Source organism: Coloeus monedula (genome assembly GCF_965178545.1).
Source record: "Coloeus monedula genome assembly, chromosome: 8".
In the NCBI taxonomy this organism is placed as follows: domain Eukaryota; kingdom Metazoa; phylum Chordata; class Aves; order Passeriformes; family Corvidae; genus Coloeus; species Coloeus monedula.
This window is the reverse complement of record NC_138788.1, coordinates 5,996,764-6,024,063: the sequence shown is the minus strand read 5'-3', so window position 1 is coordinate 6,024,063 and position 27,300 is coordinate 5,996,764. Positions and strand designations below refer to the sequence as shown.

The 27,300-nt window shown below is 39.6% G+C and overlaps 1 protein-coding gene across 1 annotated transcript; it reads left to right on the top strand.

Moving 5' to 3' along the window:
• Positions 1 to 1,138: 1,138 nt before the first annotated feature.
• LOC309575478 (solute carrier family 22 member 15-like) lies at positions 1,139 to 22,230 on the top strand (the record flags this gene model as incomplete). The annotated part of the gene is made up of 12 exons (XM_082285914.1): positions 1,139 to 1,228; positions 2,981 to 3,127; positions 5,501 to 5,633; positions 6,286 to 6,450; positions 8,034 to 8,163; positions 9,856 to 10,077; positions 10,592 to 10,732; positions 12,532 to 12,617; positions 16,703 to 16,811; positions 20,445 to 20,517; positions 21,017 to 21,180; positions 22,167 to 22,230. The coding sequence occupies 12 exons, from the start codon at positions 1,139 to 1,141 to the stop codon at positions 22,177 to 22,179; spliced, it is 1,473 nt and encodes a 490-aa protein (XP_082142040.1). The 3' UTR covers positions 22,180 to 22,230.
• Between the last annotated feature and the right edge of the window lie 5,070 nt (positions 22,231 to 27,300).

Genomic DNA, 27,300 nt, shown 5'->3' with positions numbered 1-27,300 from the left:
CTACAAGTTCAAAATGTAGGATTTCACTACTCTCTGCTAAATGTACGGTGACTATGTGGATGAGGAAGCTTAGAAATTATTTAGAAAGTTTGTTTTTTCCAGGCTGTCACAGTTCCAAGGTAAGCAGCACTTTGACCCTCACTTAGCTCTTCCTGTGCACCACACTACATGGTGTGGCACTCACTGCTTCCTCGGGGAGCTGTGCTGCCCCAGCCAATATTTCTACTAATTTTAGTTCTTCTAGACTAAGAATACTGAGGGGAGGTCATCCTACCTTACTGCCTCAAATGAAATAATTCTTTGATATGGTTGAGGAGAAAGACTTAAAAAGAAAAACCCCAAAACAAACCTAAACCCCTGTATAAAGTTAGTGTAATTGTAAACAAATATAATGTTAGAAAAAATACAACCCTAACCACGTGTGCTAGAGTCTTGAAGGCACTTGTACCAAAGGTCACTCACTGCTTTTGTCAAATTCCTTTGTGTCAGGTTTAATTAATGAGAGTTAAGTCTCTCTTCTTGCTAACTTGAAGGGAGTTTCCCCTGCTGTTCATAGGATGTGGAGCTTTTAGGTGTTACTCTGCAAGCCCCCTGGGTGAAGAGAGAATTTGCAGTAGTTCAAACTGATCATTGAATGGGCAGGACAATTTCCTGGCCTTTGGAGAAGGCTACCAAACAAAATCAACCTTTGGTAGAAGCCTGCAATTATTTAGTCTAGATTAAATCTTGATTGAAAACGCTGCTTCTCTTAAAATCGAGGTCATGAAAGAAGGAAAGCTGCTCCCTTGTTCAAACCACTGTGGAACATCTGCCAAGCTCTTCTGCTCTTCTCTGGGGTGTCTCTCGCAGCTCCCCTGTGCGTGCCTTTTTGCTGGAGAGATGTGGCCATATCCCCGAGCATCCTGTTGGACCAACCTCCTCTCTTGGCAGCCCTTTCTCCCTGCAGCAGCGGCGAGGCTTTTCCCACCGCCTGGTGCTGATGCGCCTCACTCCGCTCCCCTCGCACCGCGGCTGCCCGGGCTCGCTTGATTTACAGTAAGGAAGCGGGTGCTCCGGGCCGTGTGCGAGGGCTTTCCCGGCGGGGCGGGGCGACAGGGGCGCGGCTCGGCTCTGCTCCGGGCGGGCCCTGGCGCGGGGGATGGAGCTGGAGCTGGAGGAGGCCTTCGTGGCGGCGGGGCCGTTCGGCGCTGGTCAGCGGCGCCTCACGGCGCTCCTGGTGCTGCTGCAGGTGAGGCGGGGCCGCCGGGCTCCTCACGGCCGCTCCGGCCGCCCGCTTCCGCGTTCTGGGCGTTTGGGCAGCTGGGACGCGGCGCGCTCCCTCTGGTTTCTCCTTCCGCAGCCCGCGCAGCGTCCCGGAGGGCGCAGGCAGAGCGGGACGGCGGTGCCGCTCCCGGGCACAGGCTGCTGCTGGCGCGGCCGCCCGGCCCCGCTCTGCCGAGGGGCTCCACGCTCGCTTCCCGCCCCGCTCCTGCGCACCCCCGCCCCGCCGGCGGCTGCTGGTGGCTCGGGCACTCCGCTGGGAAAGGGGGTCACGCAGGAGCCCGAGGTCCTCTGTTCCCTCCGTTCCTTCGCCTCTGAGGACTTTCCCCCTGCTGGTCCCAGCCGTGGGCTGCTCCGCTGGCTCCTGCGGGGGCTGGCACTGGAGCCCTCCCCTCGCATTACCGTGGCGGCAAACATCCTCTTGGAGCCCCGCTTGGATTCATGGGCGTTCCAAAACGGATTTGGTTCTTTTCCAAGGCGCCTGTCAAACCTCTTGCTTACCTCAGTGCTGTCTTACATGCTTAACTTGTCAAAGTTTGTGATCTGTTTTTCCTATTCCTATGCACGTCTTTTTATCGACTTCATTTTTCTGAAGAGTGACTTTTAAACTTCTGCTGACTAGAGGGAAATGGAGTCTAACCCTACCAAATGTTTTCTTTGGTTTTTTGTTTTTTTTTTTTTTCCTGTTTTTTTTTAAATTTTTTTTTCTTCTTAATCTCTTGTGAAAGTGTTATGTAGGATGCTCTCTTTAAATAGTGTCCACACCCCGGCACGCAAACATTTATGTTTCACTCTCTTCGTTTTCTTATATCAGGTTTCCTCCTATTAGTGTAGTTCTGCATTGAATTAAACACTGTTGGGAGGGAAATTGGGCTGGTTGCAAGTTTTGGTTTTTGTTTTGTTTCTGCAAGAGTGTCCACGGTAAGCACCGGATTAAATGGTACATTAAAACAACATCCAGCCAAAGCACCAGCCAAAGACTTGTGGCCTAATGAAGAGAGCCATTCTAGAGGCAAAGCTTCCATCAGTGGTAACCTCCTAAAAATCACTAATGTGTGGATAGGCTTAAGGATAATATTATTTTAGATTAGAAAAATAAAGTAGCATGCAAGGCCTGGGAGATATGTAGAACATCTTGAGGCCCATCTCAATAAATCAATATTCTCATATGGGTTTCTTTATGAAACTATTTTTTATTCCTGCACATTCTAGTTTTGCTGATGATCAGGTTAGGAATTCAGTTCCTGAAATGGAAAGAACTAGCGAAGACTTAAAAAAAAAAATCTTGGATAACTTTTTTTTTTTTTTTTACTTGTTACTGCAGGTTTTATTCTTTAGAATGTAGTAAGTAAAACCTCTATTACATAAAAAGTTTTAGTCTTAGATCACACCTATGAAACCATAATGAAGTTTTTAATTCTTTCCCTTCCTATGTCTGGCTACAAAACTGCAAGAACAAACTGAACAACTCTACAACAGGAAGGAGGGTATCAAGATGCAACTTTCCTTGGAAGTGCAGCAGCCTCTCTGGAGTGGTACTTGCTGCTCCCAACAGCCTCCATGGCCACATCTGGGGATTTAAACACAGTAGACGGACTGTGTTTTCTCTGGGATGCTGGGTAAAGGGAATTTGGTAACTGTTGGTTTAATGAAAAGCTTGCAGTATTCCAGTAGGTCTCTTGGGATTGTTCAGGGTAAACAATCACGTTTTATTTTTAAGGTATACGTGGCTTGTCAGTCGATGCTTATTGTGCTTGTGGGAGCTGTGCCTGAGTATCACAGAGACCAGGAAGGAATTCTGGTGAGCAGAGCTGAGCTTGCCAAGCATATCCATTTTGCCAGGAATTTCACATCCATCGTAACTGAGGCAAGTACTTCTCTCGTTTGTAATAATTTCTCCTCCTCTTGGGATTTATGTCAGTAGTGCATGACATGGTGCTTGGGAAAGCCAAGCAGAGCTTAGTGTAATCTGCTCATGGCACTAAAAATTTTTAGAAGCCACCTATCTGGCTCTTTCATTTTATCATTTTAAAATCTGAAAGTACGTAACTGAATAAATCTAATGCTTATTAATTTAGATTAAACTTTCTGTATATTATTTATTTTGTTTTCAGTTTTACTTTCATCTGTTTTAGAAAGTCATTAAGGAAGAATGATCATTTAATTAGCAGTTTATAACTCTAGAATTTAGAATGAGCTCCTCTTAATTTCTGCTTTGTACTGAGAAAAGCCTCAATCTGTCATGTGTGCACAATCTGCTGTGGATGTAAGCTTTGCCATGAGCTGCATTAGTTACTCACAGAAGATGCATATTAAAGACTATAACCATTAAAATGGAACTCATGCACCAGTCTGGATATTTCTGTGAAAGTGGGAGATGGAACAGATTGGAGTTTGCCGAGTGGGACAGAAGCTTGACCCTTCACCTTCATGCCTTATGGATTCCAGGCAAGAGGCTGTGCTTGCTTTTTCCTGGTCCCTGGGCTATAATTGCTCAGGCAAGCAGGAGTGACCTCAGCATCACTGCCAGTGTCAGAAAAAAGGCTGTGTGGGTGGCTTGGCTGGTAGTGTGAACTGCAGGAGTTCTGCTGATGGAATTCTTGGAGCAGTTGTCAGTAAACTCCTGTAAGACAGGTTAGCACTTGGTGTGTGGCTAATGTCAAATTTTGCTTCCTTCCCATTATCCCAAGTGGGCCTGTATAATGTTTATCTTGGAAAAATGTAGTGACTAGACATAAGAAGGAATTATGCAACACTGGATCGTATCCTCTGTCAGAAACAGAAATTTCTGATTAGCCTGTTTCCTTCAGGTTCAGACTCTCAGCAGGATGCCTAACATAGGGTAGTGCTTAATTTATAATCAGAAGTCATAAGATTTTAACTAATACTGTGGTTTTTTAATAAAAATAAATTTATGTTCCTATGCATTTTTTAAACTTTATTTTAAGATTTCTGAAGACTGTATTGTTAATAGGATTTTTTTTTAATGAAGCCTTTAGATGCTGACCAGCATTTCTCTGCTAGCAGTCTAGTAACTAAATCAGACAAACCAGACTGCCTTGTGCATGTAAGAGCTCAGAGGATGTCTGTTTTGGTGAGAGCAAAATTGGCAACATTTTTGTTGGCAAGCTACAGTTAATTTTGAAGAATATTTAACAACTTCTATTTGTGAAAATAAAGTAGATAGATGCATTCTTTTAAAAGTTATATTCTTCACAGATCATTATATCAGACTTGTTAAAATATAAACTTTGATCCACTGAACAGCACAAGTAACAGTTTGCAAAAGCAATCTTTTCTCTTGTTCTACCCTGCAAGAGCTGTTTCTGTAAAGTTTATTTCCTTTATTTTGTTGATGGAGATTAAACTTCATGGAGCTTAAATATTCTCAGTCCTGTTCTGGTTTTGCAGGGGCAGTGCTCTCAAAAAAACTCCAGAATGGCTTCAAGAACCAATCATTGTACAGGCTGTCCGCATGCCTTGCACCATTGGGAAATAGTATTTTCAGTCCATTCTCAGTTACTTCACTGTGATGATTTGTGATTGTGCTGCCTCAGTTTAGATTTTGGATGAGGTAGAAAGTATATTTTCTAAAGAAACCCATAATTTATTTGTAACTTTTGTTTGATAACAAATGCACGTGCGCAATAAAATACCGAAATACCAACGAGTAGACCATAACTAGTTCTGAGCACTTTTATGAAACAGGGACACTTTTCTGTAATCCCTTTCTGGTTCTCTTCAAGAGTGCATCGTGTGTGTGGTGAGGAAAGGCACCAGGGATCACTCATTGTTCAGTTCAGAGCATTAACTCTCTAAGTACTGCAGTAGTGAATGTGCATTATACTTCTTAATAATGAAATTTTAATACCTGTTCATTGAAGTAGCTGTGCTGGTTTAGTGCTGAGATGGCTAAGCTGTTCACAGGTCAGACTTTCCTTGTTTTAATAACCTAAAATAAGCTGCCTTGCCAAAGCTTGGGAACTGGGGTGCAGCTAATGATGCTTACCAAATGGAATGATTTTAATTTATTACAATGCAATTTCCAGGAGGAGAGATATTAGAATCTGTTAGAGAGGAAAGAATATGACTGTTGTTGGCTTACCTATCAAACTTTGAATAAAACTTTAATGGAATATAAAACAAGAAGTGGGAAATGATGAGAAGAATTTTGATAGTTTTAAATTATTTTTTGAGGAAGGGCATACTTTTAATAAGGATTTGTATTTTTTTTTTAAAGTGGTGCCTAATTGAACAAGAAGCCTACAAAGTAAGCCTTGCATCATCCCTGTTTTTTGCTGGATTGCTCATTGGAAATATCACATTTGGCCCTTTGTCAGATAAACTGGGCAGGAAACCAGTGTATATCTCAGGTAAGATGGTTAAAAGGTTTTCCTTAAGTGTTCTACATGGAAAACATCTCTTTCTTTCCTGCCCCTGGGCCACCCTACTGAAAGGCTGCTCATGGGTCCCTTGCTCTGTCAATGACGTGTTATAAGTGTTTCACTTGGAGTGGAGCAGCATTGAAACTGATTCTTGTCAGTGTGCTGCGCAGCACAGAGGTCATGAAGTATCAGTGGGAGGTGAAAAAACCTGGTTTTGCCATGGCTGTCTCTGTTGGAGCACAGTATTCCACATGTTGCCTAACTATATTGTTCCCAATAAAAAATAATCTGTTTTTTTTTAAGGGGGTGGGGGAGACTGACTTTTCTAAGCATCTTCAGGGTGGGTTACTCAAGTCCTGGTGTTTTGTTTTCCAGCTGCGTTTGCAGCCAAAGGGTCTTGTTAAATGAGAAAATTTTCTCAAGGAAATGCCATCTTTGGCATTGCAGACCTCAGGCATTGTGACTTGAAAATGATTGTAATTTTCATATGGCGTGATTTCAGAAAGCCAGAGATGAGAGATGAGTACTCCAGACTAATCATTACAGTCACTAACTGGCTGTGGTCTCTTCCCTTCTTTTGAGTTCAAGCTGTGTAGCAGAAGTACTAACTACATTTTATTTATTTATTCTGTCTCTGCAGGTCTGTTTTTTGATGTCGTTTTTGGGTACGTCACAGCCTTAGCTCCGAACTATGACGTATTTGCAGTTTCACGTTTTTTTGTTGGAATTGTGAATGGTGGAATGGCTCTTGTGTCTTTTGTCCTAACACAAGAATATGTAGGAAAATCATTTTGGTCATTTACAGGTGGGATTTGGGATATATTTAATCACTGTTACTATGACACATATTGTTCTATCAGTACCTTTTTATGTTTTTACCAAGTCAAGTCAGTTGTAGTATAAGTCAGATGAGTGTGATGTGATTCTTCCAAGTTCTGATTTCTGTGGGAAAGGTGCCTGAATAAGGAAGATGGGACTGAGTTTGTTTGATAAATAGCAAAACCAAGGTTTTCAAATTGATACATTAATTCCTAACATTTCTAAATTTGTACACTGCATTACATTAAAAAAAAAAGTTTCAGCAGATCCTGCCTAATTCATCTGTATGGTGCCTTGGGAAGGTACTCTGGGAACTTTCTCTGAACCACAGAATGAATTAGTGCCTGAACTGTGTTTTTTCCACTGCTGAATGTGCTGACTCTCCAGTATTTTTAAATGTCCTTCTTTCATATGCAACTGCCAAGACCTAAATAAGTTTAACACTTGCATATCAGACAGTTGCAAAGCTGGAGTAGCCCAGGCTTCAACTCCTTTCTGGCTTCTAGAACACGGAGAAAACCATGCTCCAAATGCTAACTTGCTGCAGCTGGAGGTATATTTCTCTCCCTCATTTATTCAGTTGCTTCATTCTACTGTTTTTCATATTTTTTTTCTCTGGAGTCCTGGGGATGTATGAGACAGTTGTGGTTTAGTTAGAACCTTCCACTCTTTCTTTTTTTTTAAGTACTGAATTTTCCTTTTCTCCTGAGTTCACTTTTCTGACTTACGCCTTTTCTTTCTCCCACCCTTCCTTGCCCTATTGTCTCTGCTCTTCCCTGCCTTTTCCCTGCAGGGCCAGCCTCCTGATGGATGGAAGAGACAGGCCATTTCCTGCTTCCTAGAGCTCGTTGCTCTAGGTGCTCTATTCTAATTCTGCTCAGCGCTGAGAAGGAGGGGCTGAAGGAGAGGGAGCTGCTGGATGCAGCTCAGCTGTGCTGGGGCAGCTGTCCTGGGTGTTGGTGTGAGCTGGCCCTTGTGGGCCACAGCTGAGAGTGTCTGGGTTCCTGCAGGATCTCCTGTGCTAGGCTGCAGGAGGTTTGTTGCTAGGCTTTTGGAGTTCCAGTTGACCCCATATTCTAAACATTTTTATTTATGCTTGTTCATCGGACATCTGCTGTAGTAAACCTCTGGCTTGGCAGCTGGTTTTGTACTGAGCTCAGTCCTTGTACTTCTAGAACTTAGTTTCAATTTCTGCTCCAGCCTGCCATTTCTATTCAAGATTGCCCTAACAGACCTAAATAAAGCACTCATTCTCAATGTGTCCCCTTCCTGCCCTCAGGTTTTCTCTCTGCAGGTTTCTGTTATTTTCTTCCTCTCTTCCGTGTCCTACTCTTTATTTTTCGAAGGGGGGAGAAACCCCAACCCTCCCACACACTACACAAAGCTGTTCTTCATTGGGATTGCAAAACAGACTTAAGCCAGCTGGTTCACAAGTGCTATAAACATAGCTCATAAAATTGCTATTTTATTTAGGTGTATCATGGGCTAGGAATTTTGGGCTTCTGCTTAAGAAATGTTTTTCTTTTGCCAGTGGTTTCTGTAGTGACTGGTTTGCTCTTGTATTTTCAGGGTCCTTAACTAATTTGACGTTTGCAGTTGGCATTGCTGTTTATGCTTGGCTGGGTTACTGTGTCAGAGAATGGCGCTACCTTGCCTTCATGGCGAATACTCCAGGAGTCTTCTTCCTCCTCCTTTCTTTGTAAGTGGTTCACATGCATTATAATGATCAGAAAAAAGATGCAGTAATGAAGTTACTTTTTCTTGTCATCGTTTGAGTGAGTGGCAAAAATGAGGATACCATTTTTCTTCGTGGGTTTGTGAACCAAGCAAGGTTAAAATTATATTGTGTGGGAAGAAGGGGTGTTAAATGAAGCAGAAACTCAGGGTTACCCAAAATACAAGTTTGTTTTTCTGAATGCTGTTACAGCTGTGGTGGCCAGCACTGCAAAGAGCAGCTGTGTGCCAGCTGTCCAAGAAAACTCGATTACAAATCTGCTTGGGGAAGGGAAGGAAGGCCTGCCAGAGGCTGCAAGCTGGAGCATCTGCCAGGAGCACTGCCTCTTGCCAAGGCAGGGCTTCAGCACTTGAGAAGTTTTGGAAGTTGTCCTAGAGGGATTTTAGAGTTTCTTTCCATGAGATGTATGCAAAGGGAAATAAGTGGGAGCACTTGGAATTACCTTTTTAGCATGTTCTGCTATGTATCTGCTTGCTTCTGAGGTTCCCTGTGCCTGTTCCTGGTGCTGGGTGCTCCTGTTTAAAATTCCTACACTGGCACTATCATAATAATGATTTGAAACTGCATCAGTATGTAAAGAATTAAGTGCTAGCTTTGGCTGGCCTGTGTTCTTAGAGAACATTCTTCTAACATAAAAGTTACACACCTTGTACATTCCTAATCACTAGTTAAAGCTGTAGAAGAAATGAAAGAATTAGCATAGTAGGTTGCCTGCATATTAATGCAAAGAATGTCTGGCATACAGCACAGATTGAAAAAGACTCCTCTGATTTCATTTTGTTAGATCTTCTCTTGATAGAAGTTCTGTTGAAGACTACACTAAAAAACCCACCTCTCTTCCTGTAGTCAAAGAATACAAAGCCTGAGGGCATCATAAAGAAGTTCTGCATGATATATTTTCCTCTATGGCATTCTGTTTCTGATGAAGTAGAATTACTTCCCCAAATACTAAAAATACTGGGATCCTTTAAAGTAATGGAAGTTAAGTTTGGTTATAGAATGTATATCTCTGTTAAGAGTGCCAGAGAAAATAAATGTTCAGTTCAAAATATTCCATTCTTTATTTTATGGCTCATATAAAAGCTGCAACAGGGAAAAAAAAAAACCAGGAATCATGAAGTTGTGGTAAGCAGGGATATTCTGATTATATGTGGGAATAAGAGGTTTAAAACCTACATCAGCAGCGATGAGCTGGTACTGGAGCCTGACAGTTAATTCCCCAGGAAGGTTTCCTTCCTTTTCTTTCCGCTCTTACTCAGAGCCCTTCCCATAATGGGAAGCTTGAAATAAACTTCATGAGAATGAAGTTTTGTCCAGGCTGCTCAGATAATAGAGGTTTGAGATGCTTCCTGGGCCATGGTACTGTAGTGTTGCCTAAGAAGTAGTTCCGCACAAGTCAAGGTTTCGGTGTCAGCTCTTTTAACATCACTGAGTGCATTGTCAAGCATCTCCCAATGATCCATCTGTAAGGTTAACTGTTAGCACCAGGCTACTTGGAACTGAATATGCAGAGCGGTGCAAATAGAATGTTTTCCTCTGAATTTCATACTGGTACTTTCTTTTCAAGTGTTGATCTGCAAAATGGAAAGCTTGACTTCAGTGCTGCGTTCATATGAATGAACTTTACGTTGTTGATTTTCTGTGCTGTCCTGTTAGCATGCTCCCAGAATCACCACGATGGCTGTACTTCCAAGGGAAAATGGCAGAAGCTGAAGATGTGCTGCAGTACATTGCCCTTGGTAATGGAAAAGAGAGATTAAATCTGAAATTGAAGCCAAATGCAGTAACTTTGAGAAAGGGTGAATCAACAGCTGGTATCCTGACCTTGGTGAGACACCCGGTGCTTCGGTGGCGAACCCTCATTCTGATGTACCTCTGGTAGGTAATAACACAATGCCAAGGTGCTGGGAATCAGACAGCAGGAAGCAAACAAAGTCTTCATCCTTTTCTCTTAAAAATGATGTCCTAAGAAAGTAAATCATAAATTTTGCAGTTTGCAGGCAACAATCATCTGAAATGATGTCTTGAAAGGTTGGTGTTTTGTTATTGTTGCTGGTGGTGTTTTATTCTCAGTGTGTTGCTCAGAAACTGCTTCAAAACTTACCAAGAAATAATCTGGTGAGAGCATAATATTTATGCAGACTGAAATGAGAAGCTGAAGCAGAAAAAACTGACAGGATGTGTGTTGGAACCAGTCTTGGGAAGAAAAGGACTGCCTGGATAGCAACTATAGAGATCTGAAATAAGAAGCAGCCCAGAATTACATTACATAGACTCAGTGGAGGAAAATTGTGAGCAAGATAAAATACAGATTGCATGATTTTATATTAGGTGCTGTCTTGAAAAGTGATACAAGACCAGTTAATAATACAACTTTTCTGGTTATTTTTAGGTATGTCTGTAGTTTTGTGTACTATGGACTAACGTTAAACGCTGGTGAATTAAGAGGAAATCTGTATTTAAACGTGGCTCTTTCTGGTCTTGTGGAAGTTCCAGCATTTCCCCTCTGCATGTTTTTTATTGAGAAATCCTGGTAAGAAAAGTTTATTTCCCAGTTCTCTGCACACATTTGTAGATACCATAGAAAATTATTACCGTTTTTCTCAGTAAGATATTTCACTATTTTTCTGAACAGTGTTGGTTCTTTGGGGATTTACTCCACTGCGGGGGTTTCTGCACTTGATAAAGAAAAGAGAGCCTGGTTTTCTGCCTCCTCACTTTTTTTGGTTCTGTTCGTATCTTGCATTACTCCAGAGACAAGCTTTTCAATGATTAATGTTATTTAAAAAGTTGGGTCTTTATGGAAAAAAGGAATAGCTTAGTTATTCAAGTATCTATGGGTTATAATATATCTCTTACATATTTTATTCAGAATAACTTGGGTTTGTAGTGCCTACCAACTGCAGTTGAAAGCAGTTTTCAGAATTGTTCATTTTTACTTTTCAAAGAGATCCTTGAAGTGAGAACTGCTGAATTTTCATGAAGGTGTGGATGAGCCATGTCCATGTATTTTCATACTTTTCAGTGTGTTTGGAAGCCATCCTTTTTATGTAGGTTCTATTTTCCAAAGGCCAAACAGTCCAGCAGCAGAGGGCTCCTCAGGGTTTCATGTAACCTTCACATTCAGTATCTTTGTTATGATACTTTGGTCTCACTGAGGTCAGTGGAAAAAATCCTCTTTTCTTCAGCCTGGAGAGGATGCCACCTTTGGGGAATTTTGGGCAGTAAAAAGCTGCCAGCTCAGTTAAACTGCAAAGCAAAACAAGCAGCCCACCTTCACCTCAAGCCCACAAAGCCTAAGTCACACATCTATTTCTTTAAACTGCAAACTGCACAAGTCCTTTTATTTTTTTTTCCCTTTTTTTTTTCTTTTTCTTCATTGTAATTTGTCAAAGTAATTGTAATTTTCAAGCTTTTGGTTTCCTGAAGTATAGATAGGTGTAGTTTTAGATGCTTTAATAAAGAAGAGAATGTGACAAACCACTGCTCTGTTTTCATTCAGTTTTAGTGAGCAATATCCTTAAAGTATTACTTGCTTGTTGTAAAAATATTTTAGATTTTTAAAACCAAGCATTGTACATTTGTTATAGATAAACTGTGGTTCTACTAGTATGGGGGAGTAGTTAGAAATAGCTGCGAAAGTTCATAAAGTAACAAGGACGTGTAATATTTCTACATGCCTGCAAACTGTTGCTAAGAATATCTTTACTTGTGGGTCTTTGCAAATAATTATGAAATATTTAAATATGGCAGATGTGGAGATGGGCTGATGATTTTCTGTCCTGTCATCTTCTCTTTTATTTTAAAACACCAGGAAGTAAAAATGGCCCTTAGTGATTTCTGTGTGTATATTGTTAGACACAAAAGCATACAAAACAGTTTTACAGTGGGTTACAACTGTTGATGTTTATGCAAAGTTGTAAAGGAGAAATACTTAAGAAGTATTTGAATTACATTTTCTTGAACATTATTAATTTGATCTTTGTGTGTATGCACTGTAATACCCTTTTGGAGACAAGGCCCATTGCCTTGCTTAGTACAGAGAGGAAAAAGTCTTGAGTTCTTGTTGCCAAAGTAAATGGAATCTTCTCAAGGCTACAAATTCCGTAGCTTAAAAATGAAAACTTGACTAGAAAAAGGAAAGCTGTTTTGGGAGGATTTCAGTGCACAGAACTAGAGAAGCAAGATTTGAAGTACTTACCAAGATACAATAGATTTATAACTGTTCCTTATGCTGCTGTGTACTTTAGTACTTTGATATTTTACAGACAAGTTGAAAGACACCCAAACGACTTTGTTTACATCTTTACCTTGGTGCTCTTTTCCTTCTAGGTCTGGCAGACGTAAAACCATGACGTGTTTCCTGATATTTGCAGGATTTGCCTGTATATTCACCATGTTTTTACCAACAAGTGCTGGTAAGTGTGTGCTGCTGCAAAGCCAGAAGTTTCCAGATTTGGTTAAAAGCTGACAAAACAACTTAATGGATATTTTGTGACTGAGTATTATGAGGGCCTGAAGACCTATCAATTTATACTCCTCTCCTGCGTTCAGGGCTGGTCAGGGAGCCAGGGTCATGTCTGTAGTCCTTTTACCTTCCTGCAGGCATAATTTGAACCTGTTAATTGACCAAGTTTGTCTGACTGTAAGCCTTGGCTCTTTGAAGGTCACGTTCTGTCTCAGACACTGACACTGCGCTCATCACTATCAAGCAGTTAACCTTATAAGCTCTGGATTTTATCGCCAGACTGCCATGCAGTGTAACATTAGTTTGACTGGATCTTGACAGTGTGAGATGCCAAGCTTAATTTTTCATTCTTTTTGGTGGCATGTGGTAGGTATAGAAATAGCAACCTGAGGTTTTATGGAATTGGAAGCATAACTCATCATTAAAAAGCCCCAAGCCACTACAAAGCATAAAAAATAATTTTGTACTTGAGAATAAAAAATGAAAGTCAGAATTGCAGTATGGAACCCATAGAGATGCCAGAAGCTTGCTGTCTATGTCAGTCTCAACTGGGTGTTGCTGTTTATGCAGTTGTGAGGACAGTTCATAGTAACAGTGGAGCATCATCAAGTATTTTTTTCTTTTCAAAAGATATGTTTTTTTCTGGCATTGTTGGTGACATTAACAAAATTTTGGGGCTTATATTTTCACTTCCATTTCCAGTTCAGTTTTTCTGTATTACTATTTATTTTTGCTACTGAAAACTTACAGCACTAACAAATAGTGTGAGGCTGCTCTCTGCTTTTGTTTTTCATAACGTCACTTCATGAGAAATGCTTCAGCCTTAGCAGTGTTTTGACTGAGGAGCACCAGCAATGTGATTACAAGGTAGTCTTCCATAGGCTGTATTTGTTCTTAACAGATATAAATGCTGTCTGGCATCAGTTCCAATTGATCTCAGAAGTCCCAGGAAGAAAAACAGACAGAGATAAGATGTCCCATAATCTAATTTGCCATCTTGTCTTAATTCAAGTTCTCAGACGTTTTGTTGCTCCTTTTATTGAGGCAGATTCTTTATTCCAACAGATTTCCTCTTTATGCTTCTTATAAATTTTAAAACAAAATGATAGAAAAGCAGTAGGGACTAATTAGGATAGGATAATGTTCCCGAAGAGTTGCTAATTTACAGGAAGTCTTCTGCCTTTTCCAGTTGGCTTGACTTTAATCCCATTAAAACATCTGACTTTGCACTGTAGAGAGGGTAAAGCTGGCTCTTGGCCCAGAGTGATCCTTGTCAGTTCAGTAGAAATAAATTCGATTCCAAGCATGATGAAAACGAGTCACGTTGGATGAAATGAGGATTGTTGCAGCTCTAGTCTGACCTTCCTATTACTATTATGTTTGTCTAAGTCTCTGTTCTTCTGAATGACTGGTAAGATCCTTGATTTTATTACAAGGGATTTAAGATTTTAGTGAGATGTTGGGCACTTGCCTCTTGTCTGTAACCTTTGCTTGATTTCTACATAACTCTGCTAACTTGTGAATGAGAATCTGATCTGAGTAATTTCCCCTGTGGAATAAGCCAAGAACATTTTTGTTATTAGAGTTGTGTACTGAATTTAAGACTAAAATTCTCTCAATGGTTAGGTAAAAACTGATCTATCCCTCAGCTTCCTCTTTCCTTATCACTCACACTCAGCAATTAGTTTGTGTATCAGACTGGAAGATGGTGAGGGAGAGTCGCAGTGGAGGGAGAATGGAGCTGTAATACTATTTTCTTCCAAAAGCTGCTAGAAAGCACAAAGATATCTGCATTTTGTGTTTGCTTTATACTATAGTAAGAAAAGGAGACTACTAGTCTAGAGGTAACTGGATTTTATCTTTCATTTAGATTTATCTGCTTGTGCTGAACACATAATACCTTTTTGTGGCTTTTATTGATCTGCTTTCCACTGAAAAAGGAAAGAGAATTTGCAGTTATTTAAATCAATTTTACCTCAGCTTTTGTTAATGTTGGTTATTTTGTGTTGAGAACTAACCTTTTATGGTGGATACTTTTTCTGAAGTAAGTTTATAAACTCCTGGTTTCAAAAGTACTGCTTAAGTGAACTTTTACCATGAAGATGACTGGCAGAGGGTGACTCTACATAATGGCACTGCAAGTGAGACTATTAATGGCAATGACAGCATCAAAACTTAATCTCACAGAGAAACTCCTCTTCTAGAAGGTCTTAGACATCAGCACCACTTGTTACCATTTTCTTCCAGTTTACTTCTCTAAATTCCAAAGATCTACTAATGGAAGGTCATCCCTTATCAATAAAACTGAAGTATATGGATTTAGAGAGAACTTAGAACCTTACTTTTACCCATGTTTGGATCAGTTGCCCTGACTGGGCTGTTTCAGGCAGCCTTGTGTGTGTGCAGCTGCCACTGCACATTCGGTGGAAAGGTGTGAGAGCAGCTGTAATACCAGAGTTCCAGGGGCTGCAGGGACATGCTTGGCCAGACCAAGGGAATGACAGATACATGTCCACCAGAATCCCATAGGAGAATGTGCATTCCTGCTTTTAATGCTGTTACATTTTTTAAATGGAAAGAAAATCATGGGCTGTTCTGCAGGAATTGCTAAAAGTATGTTCCAAGACTGTGAGAAAAACATAAGGACTATGTCTGGGGTTATTTTCACTGTGTGTCAGCTTCCCTGGGTATTGCCAGTGTGCTTCTCATCCCACGATAATTCCCCACATGGCCAGCCTTCAGAATCCCCTAAGGGAGGGAACCCAGAGAACAGTGCACTTAAAATTCATTCCTAAGAATCTCAGTCCTAATTTCTCTGTCTAGACAGTTTCTTTCTTCTGTTTTGATAGTAAAACCAAAACTTCCAATGCTGTATTGCTAATATGTGGATTTGCAGTGTTCAGTTTTAATTCTTCCTGGGAGAACATGTTTGAAACTTAAAAATCACAAGTACCTTCACTGCCTTATATTTGCTTAACGGAAGGCAAGGGATGTCCCAGCTTTCTGACAACACCCAGCAGGGCTCTGGAGGACCAGGTTCACATCTTTCCATCTGGCAACTCTATGGAATATTGGAGTTCTTCCTGAGCAAAAGGAGAACTTGGATGAAAATGCTGCACATCTCTTTTGCATGAATTACAGAAATAACTGCAAAAATGCACCACGCTTAGAGAAACTAAATCAAGTTTTTGGATTTCAGTTTACATACAAATGAATTTCTGCATCAATTGAAACAGAATTTGACTTGAGCAGATGAATTGTACTGAGAATATTCAAGGGCAAAACTAAAAGAAAAGCAATTGAGACTCAATCAGAGTTTCCCATTACTTAATGAATATCATTTGATGCCAACAGAAGCATGATGAACTCAATGCTTAGGAGGAGAACCTGCAATACAGCTAATCAGAGCATTCAGGGTTTTTTTCCATGCTGAAAAAGTATTAAATTATCTTCTTGTCAAAACAGATGGTGCAAACATAACCATAACCAAAATCACATTAATTAAAGACTTTAAAACATGCACACTTCAGTTCAGCTGACTGAACTCTGTCTGTTAGTAAACTGGGCTGCACTAGCATTTGTTCTTTCCAGTTACAGAGCTGTTGCAATTCTAAGTCCTAAGAGGATGTCCTTGGGGAGCAAGTAAACTCTTGGAGTGAACAGTGTGTGTTATGGGTTGACTCCAATAAATGGGCCAGAGGGGGTACAGTGTCTGTGCTCATCAAAAGACGTGGTTACCTGGTGAGATGTTCTGATTGCACAGCTGGAAGTGGCAGCCCTTCTGTTTCAGCCTGTGACAGTTTTATATTTCACAAAAAAAATTGGGTTGGTTTTCTTAGTCCTATATACAATTTTAACCATCTGTTCTTAAGCTAGTTTGGTTGGGAAGAACTGAGACAGTGCTTTTGTTGAAAAATGTATGGATCAAACATTGGATATGTGTGATAATCTCCTAAAGAAGCCTGGATGTTTGTGTAAAAAAGAGTAATAAAAGAGACTGTTCATGCCTACAGCTTGTTTTTTCTTTCCTGAAAGGTCTCCTCCTTGGTCCCACTTTGTTAGCTCTGTGTGGAAAAATGATGGTCAGTGCTGCTTTCAACATCCTGTACATTTATACATCTGAGTTGTACCCAACACTGCTGAGGTAATTTAACAGAGCTTCTGGGTAAATAAAATCTGTTTTCATGCTCAGCACTACTGATTGCTGGTATGCTTTAGTATTTATCTGTAATTATTTTTGCCTGAAATAACAGTATGAATCCTTCCTGTAATGAAGCAGCTTGCCAGGGCTCAAAAGAGTTTTTCCTAGCAGTCACAGCTTTTGCACCTGTGCACCTTCCCAGGCCGTTTGGGACAACTTGTTCTAGGTCTGAATCCAGAATAGAAGCATGAAAACCACCCTTCTTGTGCTGCAGTGGTAGGTGCTGGGTTTCTCACTTCTGTTGGTTTTTGGAAGTAAAATTACAGGGTGCAAACCCAAACGTAGTGATGTGATGAATCGTGTGCTAACCTAATCATAAATGGAGAGTATTTGCAGAAAGGACTATTTATGCAAGTCCTTATGTATACTTGCATCTCCTAGATGATTGTTTGTTAGCCCACTGGAAAACAAGTGCTTTTCTGTATCTTTGTTATTAAATATTCATACTGCAACTAATTTAATAGTATCTCTATGACAGTAATTTGCTCTATACCATTTAATTAATGAAGAACTGGGCTAAAAATTTATTTTTCATAGTTCTTACCAACTCTCTGTGAGGTTATTCTGTTATCCCAAGAAAAAGCCGAGATAGGAAAATATAATACACAGTCTTGTTCTTCTCACCCTTATCTCGATTCCATATGATTTTCCAAATGGTACTCCAAGTACATGTTCAGAATTTGAGTCATACTGCAGAACTTTGTTAAGAATAGCAATTTTAAATCTACTGCAAAACTTGGGCCCAGTTTAGAGAGTGCAGGGAAAGCTGAAAGCTGATGAGGAGTAGGAAGGTGTCCCAGCTGGTAGATGTGGACTGTAGCACCACAGAGGGAGGGAGGTACGTTGGTGACATAAATCCAGGTCATTGAGGGCTTTGGGGAAAAGTTTAAAAAGGGGAAACAAAAAAATCCTCCAACAAACAAACCCCTAAAAAAAAAAAAAGTGTGTGACTCCTTGGCACAGGTTTAGGTTGAACATGCAAGTCCCAAGCATGCTAACTGAAATAGGGTGTGGGGGCTTGTTTGCATTCTCCCCATCCAAACTTTTGTATCCTTTAAAACCTCATTGTTTTCCTTTTTGTTTGTTTTTGTTAGTTTAAGTGCCTGTGTTTGATTTGTTTTGTTTGTTTTGTTTTTCCTGTTCCCTTTGCTTTTCTGGAGTTAATAATCAAGAAAATTAAATCTGAAAATGTTTTAGTTTATTGGTTTCTGCCTTTTTTGCTCTGTTTCCATGTTACACTATCTTCTTAAGTCCTATTGATGTTTGGTGCCAAGCATGTGACAGCTCATACCTAGCAAGAATTATAGCACTGTTTCGGTGTGTTTGAAACTAAGCATTTGTAATTTGGAATAAAAATCAAGTAAAGTACTGCTTCACTTGAGAATCTGAAGTAATATTCTGGCAAAAAAAGTACTTTGCACGTCAAATTCACAGACCACCAGTGGAGAACATGCAAGAATAAAGACAGTTTAAAAAATCAGCAACTTTTATTAGACAAGTCATGTTTAATAATGTGGCAAATTGTTATGTTAAACCATGGGAAAATTCCTGACGTGTGGCAATTTATACATTAAGAATGTTTAATACCTCTCTGGTACTTTTAATTGCACATACTATAGCTTCTGCAAGGGAAGTGGTGATGGGTGTTAAATTTAAAGCAAAGCAATAGCACCATCTGGTGGTGTCTGCAAAGCTTTGTAGTGCTCGTGGCATCCTCACTCATGTCATGGGATGAAGCATGTACCTTGAAAGGCAGAGGAGGTAGGATCACTATTTTTTTCCTTTTTTTCCCCCCCAGTTGGATGTTTTGCAGAAAAAATAAGTTTTAAGTTCTACTGCTCCTTATTTAAACCTAATTATTGCTTGAGGCATGAAGACTGTTAGGCACATATTTTAAGTCAGCTGGTTCATGCAGCAATGACAAATACATCTCGTGCTAGAAACAGGGCAGTGCTGTAGGTTAGGGAGTGTTTGTGCTTTGGGCTTTTTTCCTTTTTGATGTGTCATTAGAATACCTGTGGGGGAAAAGAAGGTTAAAAATAGAAAACTTCAGCACTGCTGCATTTTGGACAAAGAGTAAGGTTATCTTTGGGGACAAAATGCAATCATGGCTCTAGTAATACAGCTATAAGAATTAACTTTTTTTTTTTAATGAGAAAATGATTGCAAAATTATGATGCCCTTGCATTTGATGGATGAAATCAGAATGGGGCCACTGGACTGCCTAGGATAGCTTTTTTGCTTATTTTCAGCAATTACTAAGCTATTTGTGTGGTGTTCCTCTTGGATACCGCATTATTCTGTATAACCCAAACTCTGCTGAATTCTGAATTAAAACTATCATATGGTCTTCTAACAACTGCTTTCATTTTGCACTGGAATTGAAATGACACAATTTGCATTCAGGACTACCTTTTGCCCTGTTACCTCTCACCAGGAAACAAAGCCAGCAAACTTCTGGGTATGGACAGACTTGGGGGCTGTGGGAAAGATGCTTCCAAAGGAATGGTTCACCGACAGACTAATGTGTCTCATTCAAGGATTTTGTTGATGGGGAAGTGCTTGGCCTTGTCTTGTGGGGTTTGGGTCAATGTTGCCTCAGTGTGAAGAAGCGCCAAAGTCACTGGCTTCTCATCAGCTCCCTCCATCATCTTGTTTCCCTTCACCTGTGCAAAGGGCCATTAGGAAGGGATGTGCAGGTGGCTGATACTGGGACACTGGTGACCCATGTCACTGCTCTGCTTCTTTAACCCTGTCACTGTGAGAAAAGGGTGAGCAGGAGCAGCTCAGGTCTGCAGTGAGACTGAGGATGAGGAGTGAGAGGAAGCAACCAAGAGACGTAGAGAGAGCAGCCACCTTGAGCTTGTTCTTGCCATCTCACTAATGATGGTGCCAATGGCAGTCTCTGAAGGGGCTGTTGCATACTCTATGTAGGAGTGATACAGAGGTGGAAGATGTTTGCATTTGATCAGGAAATAAAAGACTCGAAGGACTTTTTAACTTTCTTTAGAGAGGATCCTGCTGTTCTAAGCCATGCTTTGATATCACAGTCTAGATGAGATTCTTTTGAACTTGTCTGAAAATGGAGGGGAGCCCAGAATTCAGCAGCTCCTGTAGTGACACATCTGGCCAGATGTTTTCAAGCTTCACACTGGCAAATAGTGATTTTCTGTTTGGAGGTAAGCACTGACTTTTCAGCTGTGTACCCTGAGGCTGCTTCAGTCTGAGCTGCAGATAGTATCTCTCTGAAGATCCTGTCACGTTTTGAAATCATTCCCCATTCAGCACAGGGATGTCCAGTTGAATTGCCCTATATGGCATCTTGGAAAACCTCTTTGTTCAAACTTCTGTGAAGGGTGGTTTTGTGAAGGTTTGAAAGGCTGTGATTTCACCTTATCTGCAGCCAGTTCAGGAAAACCTTTGGAGTAACTGCTGGAGGTCTTAAAACTTCATTTCAATTAAAGACTACTGATAATTTATATTTTTAAGTTGGCTCTGACAGTGCCACCACATGTTGATGCATGACTCAGTTGTGTATTCTGAAAGTACAAATCTTTCATCCTTTGTTCAAAACAGAAATGCTGGCTTGGGTATGTGCTCCATGTCTTGCAGATTTGGGGGCATTTTGGCTCCGTTTGTGCCATCTATGGTAAGATTATTGAGTTTTTTATTTAACTCAGATTCCCATAATTTCTCTCAAAAGCACTTTGTTGATTTTGGTACAATGTATACCTATATTCCTTAAAAAAAAAGTTGGTTTTATGAAAAGTTAAATAATGTTCACTCAATTTCAAGAATTAATGAATAAGACTTTTAAAAATACCTAGTATTTTATTGGTTTTTGAAATAGAAGTCTAATATTCTGTGTTGTATAACTGTTTCATGTGTTAGTGAAATGATTGCTGTATAATGCATTTGGTACTGCTAAGGCTCAGTATCTGAATTCTCTTAGACATGTAAAAAAAAGCTGTCATACGAAGGTGTTTCTGTGAAATGCTATTTTTTGGGTTTCTTTGCTCTACTAGTATATGGAAAACCGCACAAACTGCTGGAGTGACAAGTTGTAGTATTTTGGTTTTGACTACAGTTGATGTATTTTAAGAGCAGGAAAAAATGCTGTGCTTTTTACTATGTATTTTGAATTCTAGAAATCGCTTAGTCCTTCTGTACCGTTTGTGGTGTTTGGAATTAGTGGACTGTCAGCAGGATTCCTGACTCTCCTCCTGCCAGAAACACTAAATAAGCCAATTGCTGAGAGCATTGAAGACCTGCAGAGTCACAGATACCAAATGCTCCAAAATGAAGAGGCAGAGTAATTTTTTTTTTGTTTACTGTACCTTTGCATTATTCTCCCCTGTGTTGTATGCAAGCCACAACTGACTGTGTCTTGATTAGACTGTGCATTAGTGAACATGTGCAGGAAGTTTCTAAAGCCATCTTTCTGCTGTGTTTAATGGAGATAAGATTTATTCCTTGGCTCTTAAGGATGAAAAGGCTAATCACCTGTAGCAATCACCTATAGGCATTAAATGATATGTAAATAAATACTATTCTGTTTCCTTAAGAAAAAGTCTAAAATAATCAAGGACAATACATCCAGCAACATTCCTGTGTTTTTTCAGTAAAACAATTAAGCATATTTTTCATATATTGGATTGTGCCTTTTTGTAATGTTTATAGTAGAACATAATCTACTATTAATATATATCGGAAGAAGGGTTTTATCCTTCATCAGTCTTCTGGGTCAAAGCCATTTAAAGTGTCTTCCTGTTTTTGATATGCACTAAATTAAACTTCTGAAGTGGGAAATGAAATTTTTGTTTGATTCAACAGGTAATAGAACAGGAAAAGTAAAGTATATCCTGTAAGTTTGGGAATGGTTTCTCAGAAGAATTAGTTTTAAAAGGGAGGAGCAGGGAGAGGATTTCTCTAAGAAAGGAATTGTTAGCTTAGAATTAAGCAGGCTTAGTGTAGAAATAAAAGAATATGTGGTTTTCTTATGTTTTTTCTTGATATGCTATCTTGTTAATTATCTGGTAATTATTGTACTTAATCAGTTTAATGATACTACACAAACTATTTTGTTCTCTTTTTATGCCTAATACAGCGTAATGCTGCATTCAGCTTTCCAGAAATGGAAAAAAACCCCCGAGCTTCTTCAAATACCATTTCACTTCTAATTTCTTTTAAAAATCAATGAATTCGGCTTTTCACATTTAATATTAGGCTATAAAATAGGACAAGAAAAATACGAGATGCAAAACATTTTTCAGTAATTATTTCTCTTCTGTCTGACAGGCAAACCTGTTAGAAGACAACACTTGAATGTGAGGCCTGTCTGGAAATGAAGCCTGCACTGAGAAGCGGAAGGGCAGAGTCTTGCCCCAGATATCTGACAGGAAACATTTGAGGACTCATGTATAATGCTGTTTGTAGCATGCTCAACAGTTTTCATGTGGAGGCAAATGGAGAGGATGGAATAAGTTGATCAAAGCATGTGAGAAAAGAGCTGACAAATCTGTGCATTAATTTAATTACTTAACAAAAGCATACTTCAGAGGTTTGGACTTCTCTACAGCTTCTTGAAGTGAAGTATTAATTTATTTTACGAAATGTAATTGCTAGCTTCAGATGAAGCTATAATGTAATTGAAGTGATGTGTATAATTTAAAATTTAGATGCCTTATATATTCTGTTAAGCTGGAATTGTGAAAAGGAGCAGCATCCAGTATATGCTGACTTTCTCTACAGGTTTTTTGCCTCGAAATTACAGTACATGCCTCATGCTGTGAAGAGACCAAAGATTTCTATGGGTTGTTGACCTTACTATGTTTAGCATAAGAAACCTGAACAGGAGATAAATAATACTATATTGGAAAAACTGCCAGGACTTGAAGAGGTACATTTAAAGGAGACGATGAGTAACCTTTTAGAGAAAGGTTATTAAGTTCTAGATGTACATGTGGAATGAGAAAGAATTGAACATGAATTATATATTGTATAATATAAGTAGTGGTGTATAATCCAATATATGTCACATAATCAATTAGAAATTCTTCCTGCGAGGGGAACAGTGATTGGCTAACAGTTAATGTATTTATGTTGGAGTTGATACATCAGAAATATTACAGGTTTTTTGATGGCAAACACAATTTTGTTATAAAAAAATAAATTTTAACATCTGTATTACGAATACTGCTTTTCCCAGGATGTTTACACACCTTTTTTTTGAAGAATACATGTATTGTTTTGATTTTGGCCCTTTAATGTACCGATGGGAAAAGGTTACTGCAAGATATCCGTATCTTGAGACGTTCCATAGTTAAAGAATAGTTCTGCAATTGAGCAAGGACCTGTGGAAGTGTGTGTGCATTTTTATACACAGCTTGCTCTGCCTGGCTGCCTCACCAAACCCTGTGCTGTGCCCATGTGTGCTCCACCAGGAGCCTGATCAGGACCCCAAGAAGTGATGATCAGTTGGTGATCAGAACAATGTTTAGGTAATGCTGACATACAGGTGGATGGCACATGCATTTCCTTAACCTCTGGCGATAGAGCTGGATGACAAACACCCAACAGAATGTGCTGCAAACTTTTATCTTCTGATCATTTATTTATACAGGAGGATTAGATTTGAGTTTGGGATTTTTTTTTCCTGACTAATATTAATGCCTTCTATTGCATTAACATTTATAACCATAGTAACTATTATACCTCTTCAAAGGTATAATTGGGTCAGCAGGGATATGGTAAAGACCAAGTTTTGTTACTGTAGACTTCAATTTTTTTATTATAGGAAATAAAGTTTAATAAGAAATAGAATGATATAAAGTTGTATTCCCAAAGCAGAGACAAGACTCTGGAATAGAAGGATCGTAAAGGTACCATTATGTGGTGGGGGAGTGTATTTCTCCATCCTGCACTGCAGCAGTGCATTTTCCCTCTTCCTTTAATTCAACATTATGTGAAAAATGGGAAACAAAGATAATTTGCATTTTGAACATGCTTAGTTCTGCTTTATTTGACCTGGAATTAATGAATTCTTTGCCTGGGGTGACTTTGTGAATTTGGTAGACTGATGACCAGAAAGCTGTGTGTCTCGAAAGAAGTTAATTATCTTTCCAGCAGCCCTGGCATGACTCATGGTACCTGGAGCTCTTTGTATGAGCCTAGGCCAGTGTGGAAGCTGGTTTGGTACTTTGTCTCCAAGATACAAAAAACAAAATACAGACAGAAACATAAACTTCCATTTTTTGCTTCTTAAGATTTCTATTCAATTTAACACCTTATTTACCATTTTACTTTAGATATCCTTGCTGCCTTTTGGTATTGCTGTATAAAATGATACTATTTGGGGGAAAAAATTGTATTTTTCCTGTTTGGAAATAAGGAAATTATTTGCAGCTTTGTTAGAAATATTTTCAGTTGGACTAATGTCATCAGTGCATTGAATCTTAAAAGGTCCCAAAGTGAAAAAACAACTGTGTGTCATTCATAACTGTCTGTGTCATAGAAAAGGCAGCATTTTTGGTCAAGTAGCAGTATTTTAGGGTATGTATCTTCCCTTAAAGTTTTGACTGTGTAGAATTGGAAGTTCTTAATGTAGAGCCACTTCTTCCCTGTGTTTAATAAGACAAAGCATTTGGTGGAGGAGAGGAATGCCCTAATAAATTCTTTACTCAGGGTGGGACCATTTTCTATTGCTTTCCTTTTCCTCTGTAAAAAACCAAAGGGAGCTGAATAAATTCATGTGGCTTAATTATACACATTAGGTCATAGTCTCTAGCCTTAAGTATCACTTCTGGCTCTTTCCCCGTGCTTTATTTGTGTGTACAAACTTGATTGTAATGTTGCATCTGCCCTGTTCATCTGTTTCTGTGTTAGAACAATGTCTTCAGTGTTTTAGCACTTGGTTGTGAAATTGCCTTTCTTTCCTGATCTGTTTTTAAACTGATTTGAAGTCTTTATTTCAGCATTTGAGAAAATTCTGCTGCTTTCTGGATTTTATGTTTCAGCTGCAAATCTAAAGTTATTTAAAAAAAAAAAAAAAAAAAGCTGGCTGTACTTAAATACATCTGTGGTGCTCACAGATTGTCCAGAAAGGAAGTCTGAACTGATTCCAGCTTTTTCACTTTCTGTTTCATCTCTAATATTGCTGTGTCTTTCCCTAAGGTGTGCTGGGGATTTTTTTCTGACTTGGGTGCTGAGCAGAGGTGAAGCTTGAACATTCATTTATGCCACCTACTTTTTAATGCCATTTGCCTGTCATTAGGCTGTATTTATCCTTTAACTCTTGATTAGGTTTGCTTAAGCTCCAGTTTTCATTGCTCCTGCAGTTCATGGCATATTTTGTGTTTAGTCTCACAGTCTGTCATTCCACAGCCGTCCTGATGGCTGACTCAGCATGGAGAACCAACAGGGGTTCAGCTGAATCTACCGTGTCCCAGCTGGCAAATATCCTCTGCTTTCTTTTGTCATCAGCCAGTGATACACATCCCCACACCTTGTTAAAAAACAGGCCAGGTATAAAGGCAGAGCTGGAGTTCCTTTTTCTGGAAAGCAAACTTTGCCCAATATTCATGTCAAGTTCATCTCACTGCTCTTTTTCATTATCCCATCTGATGTTTCATCAAAGCTGTTTCTTCCTTTGTTGGAGCACTTTTTTATTGCTTGAAGTGAAGGCTGTGGATTCATATTCAGCATTTATCCTTTTAAATCTGAGTGAAGTACAAATAATCCTTTGCTCTGTTGTCTAATGCTCTTGCAGCTAAGCAGTATAGAAAGGAGGAGGCAAACTTTTCACACTACCATCTGTAACCAGCTAGTTCTGTCATTCAGTTTTTAGTTTGCTTGGGGCAAATAACTATCATGTATTACAGCATGCAAGAGATGTAATTTTTTCATGCAATGAGTTACCAGCAGTTCACTGGAAAGGTTATCTTTTGTTGTATCACTTGCTACAGGACATGTAAAATTTCCTAGAGATGATTTTGGGAGATGCAATCCTTTCATTAGGGTTAAATCTGTGAAAATAGTGGGCAGTTGTACTGCTACAGGCCAAGTATATGTATATCTGGGATGATCGTGTACTAGCACTCTTGCTTTGCACCAAGACTAGTAGATCACAGTAGCTGCAGATGTTTGTGAGAGAAAAAGAATGTGTTTGAAGAGTAGTGGAGATTTGGGAAGTAAGCAGTTTCCAATTCCTGCATACTTGTGTTATGACCCTGAATTATGCTAGGCTCCTTTTAACTCTTGATACTGAACTATGACAGTCCTTTCTATACTTGGTACACCCTGAGTAGTCTCCTGGTTTAGGAAACTAGGTGGTATTTGGATGAATAAACCAGAAGACAAAGAAGTTGCAGCAATTTTGATAGCTTTAGAAAGCACAGTATGGCTCTGCCTGGTCCAGTTTGATGGTGGGTTCCTACAGTGTCCACAAAGACTCTTGAAAGTGTGTAGCTGATGGTTTTTCATCTTGGAAAGGAGTGTGTGAAACAATGCTTAGGCATGGAGTAGCAACCTTGTCATGCTAGTAACAGGAAGGCTGAATAGGCTGACTGACTCCAAGTTTGAACATCGTCAGCAACTTCACACACTCGGGCTGGTATTTCCTCTACTGGTGTTTGCCTGAAGGAAGCAGGACTGCCAACATTATGTTGTAAGGCTCTGGGAAAAACTGGTGAGTATGCAGCTTTTTAAACTTAAGAGGATTCTGCATCTGCAATAGCTCGTGTCTTGTTTGTTACAGCCTCGCTCACATAATTTTCTACCTCCCTGCACCTTTTTTCACTATTATCCCATCCATAGTGATACAGGGCCTGACTGCATTCTCATTCCTGCATACCAGTGTGTGAAGGAAAAGAAAGGGACTACAGTTTCTGTTTCTAGCTCACCTAAGGAAACTAGAATCTGTGTACACAAAATGAAGCGGCTCCGTCTGTATCCAGGTTGAAAGAAATTGCTCTTATTTTTCACCATCCTGTATCTCACTATTGGTAAGGTTAGTAAGTGTTGGTGTCAATATTCAGTGAGAGCTAGCTCTGAATGTTGCTGCAAGGAGCCATGCAGCAGTGATGTTACACTCAGCTCCCTCTCCCAGCCTTCTGCTGCAGCTCCAGAGTTGTGTCATCTGTTTCAAACCATTTAAAAAAATCCTTACAATAGTATATATATTACTGTTTGTACAGATGCCTAGTCCTTTTCTAAGGCTGCCTGATCCCATAATTTCAAGGCTATGGTATGACAGTTCAGCAGTCTGTCATTGCATTGTGTTCTTTTCCTTTTATCGTTTTAGATTTGCTGCCTCTTGGTTCCACAGCAGATGTCAATGATGGGGAATAATGACAGTGAATAGGAGTGCTTGACCTACAAATACACCTTGCAGTTTAATGCTATGTATTTTGTATTGTCTGGTTTCTCATTTTCT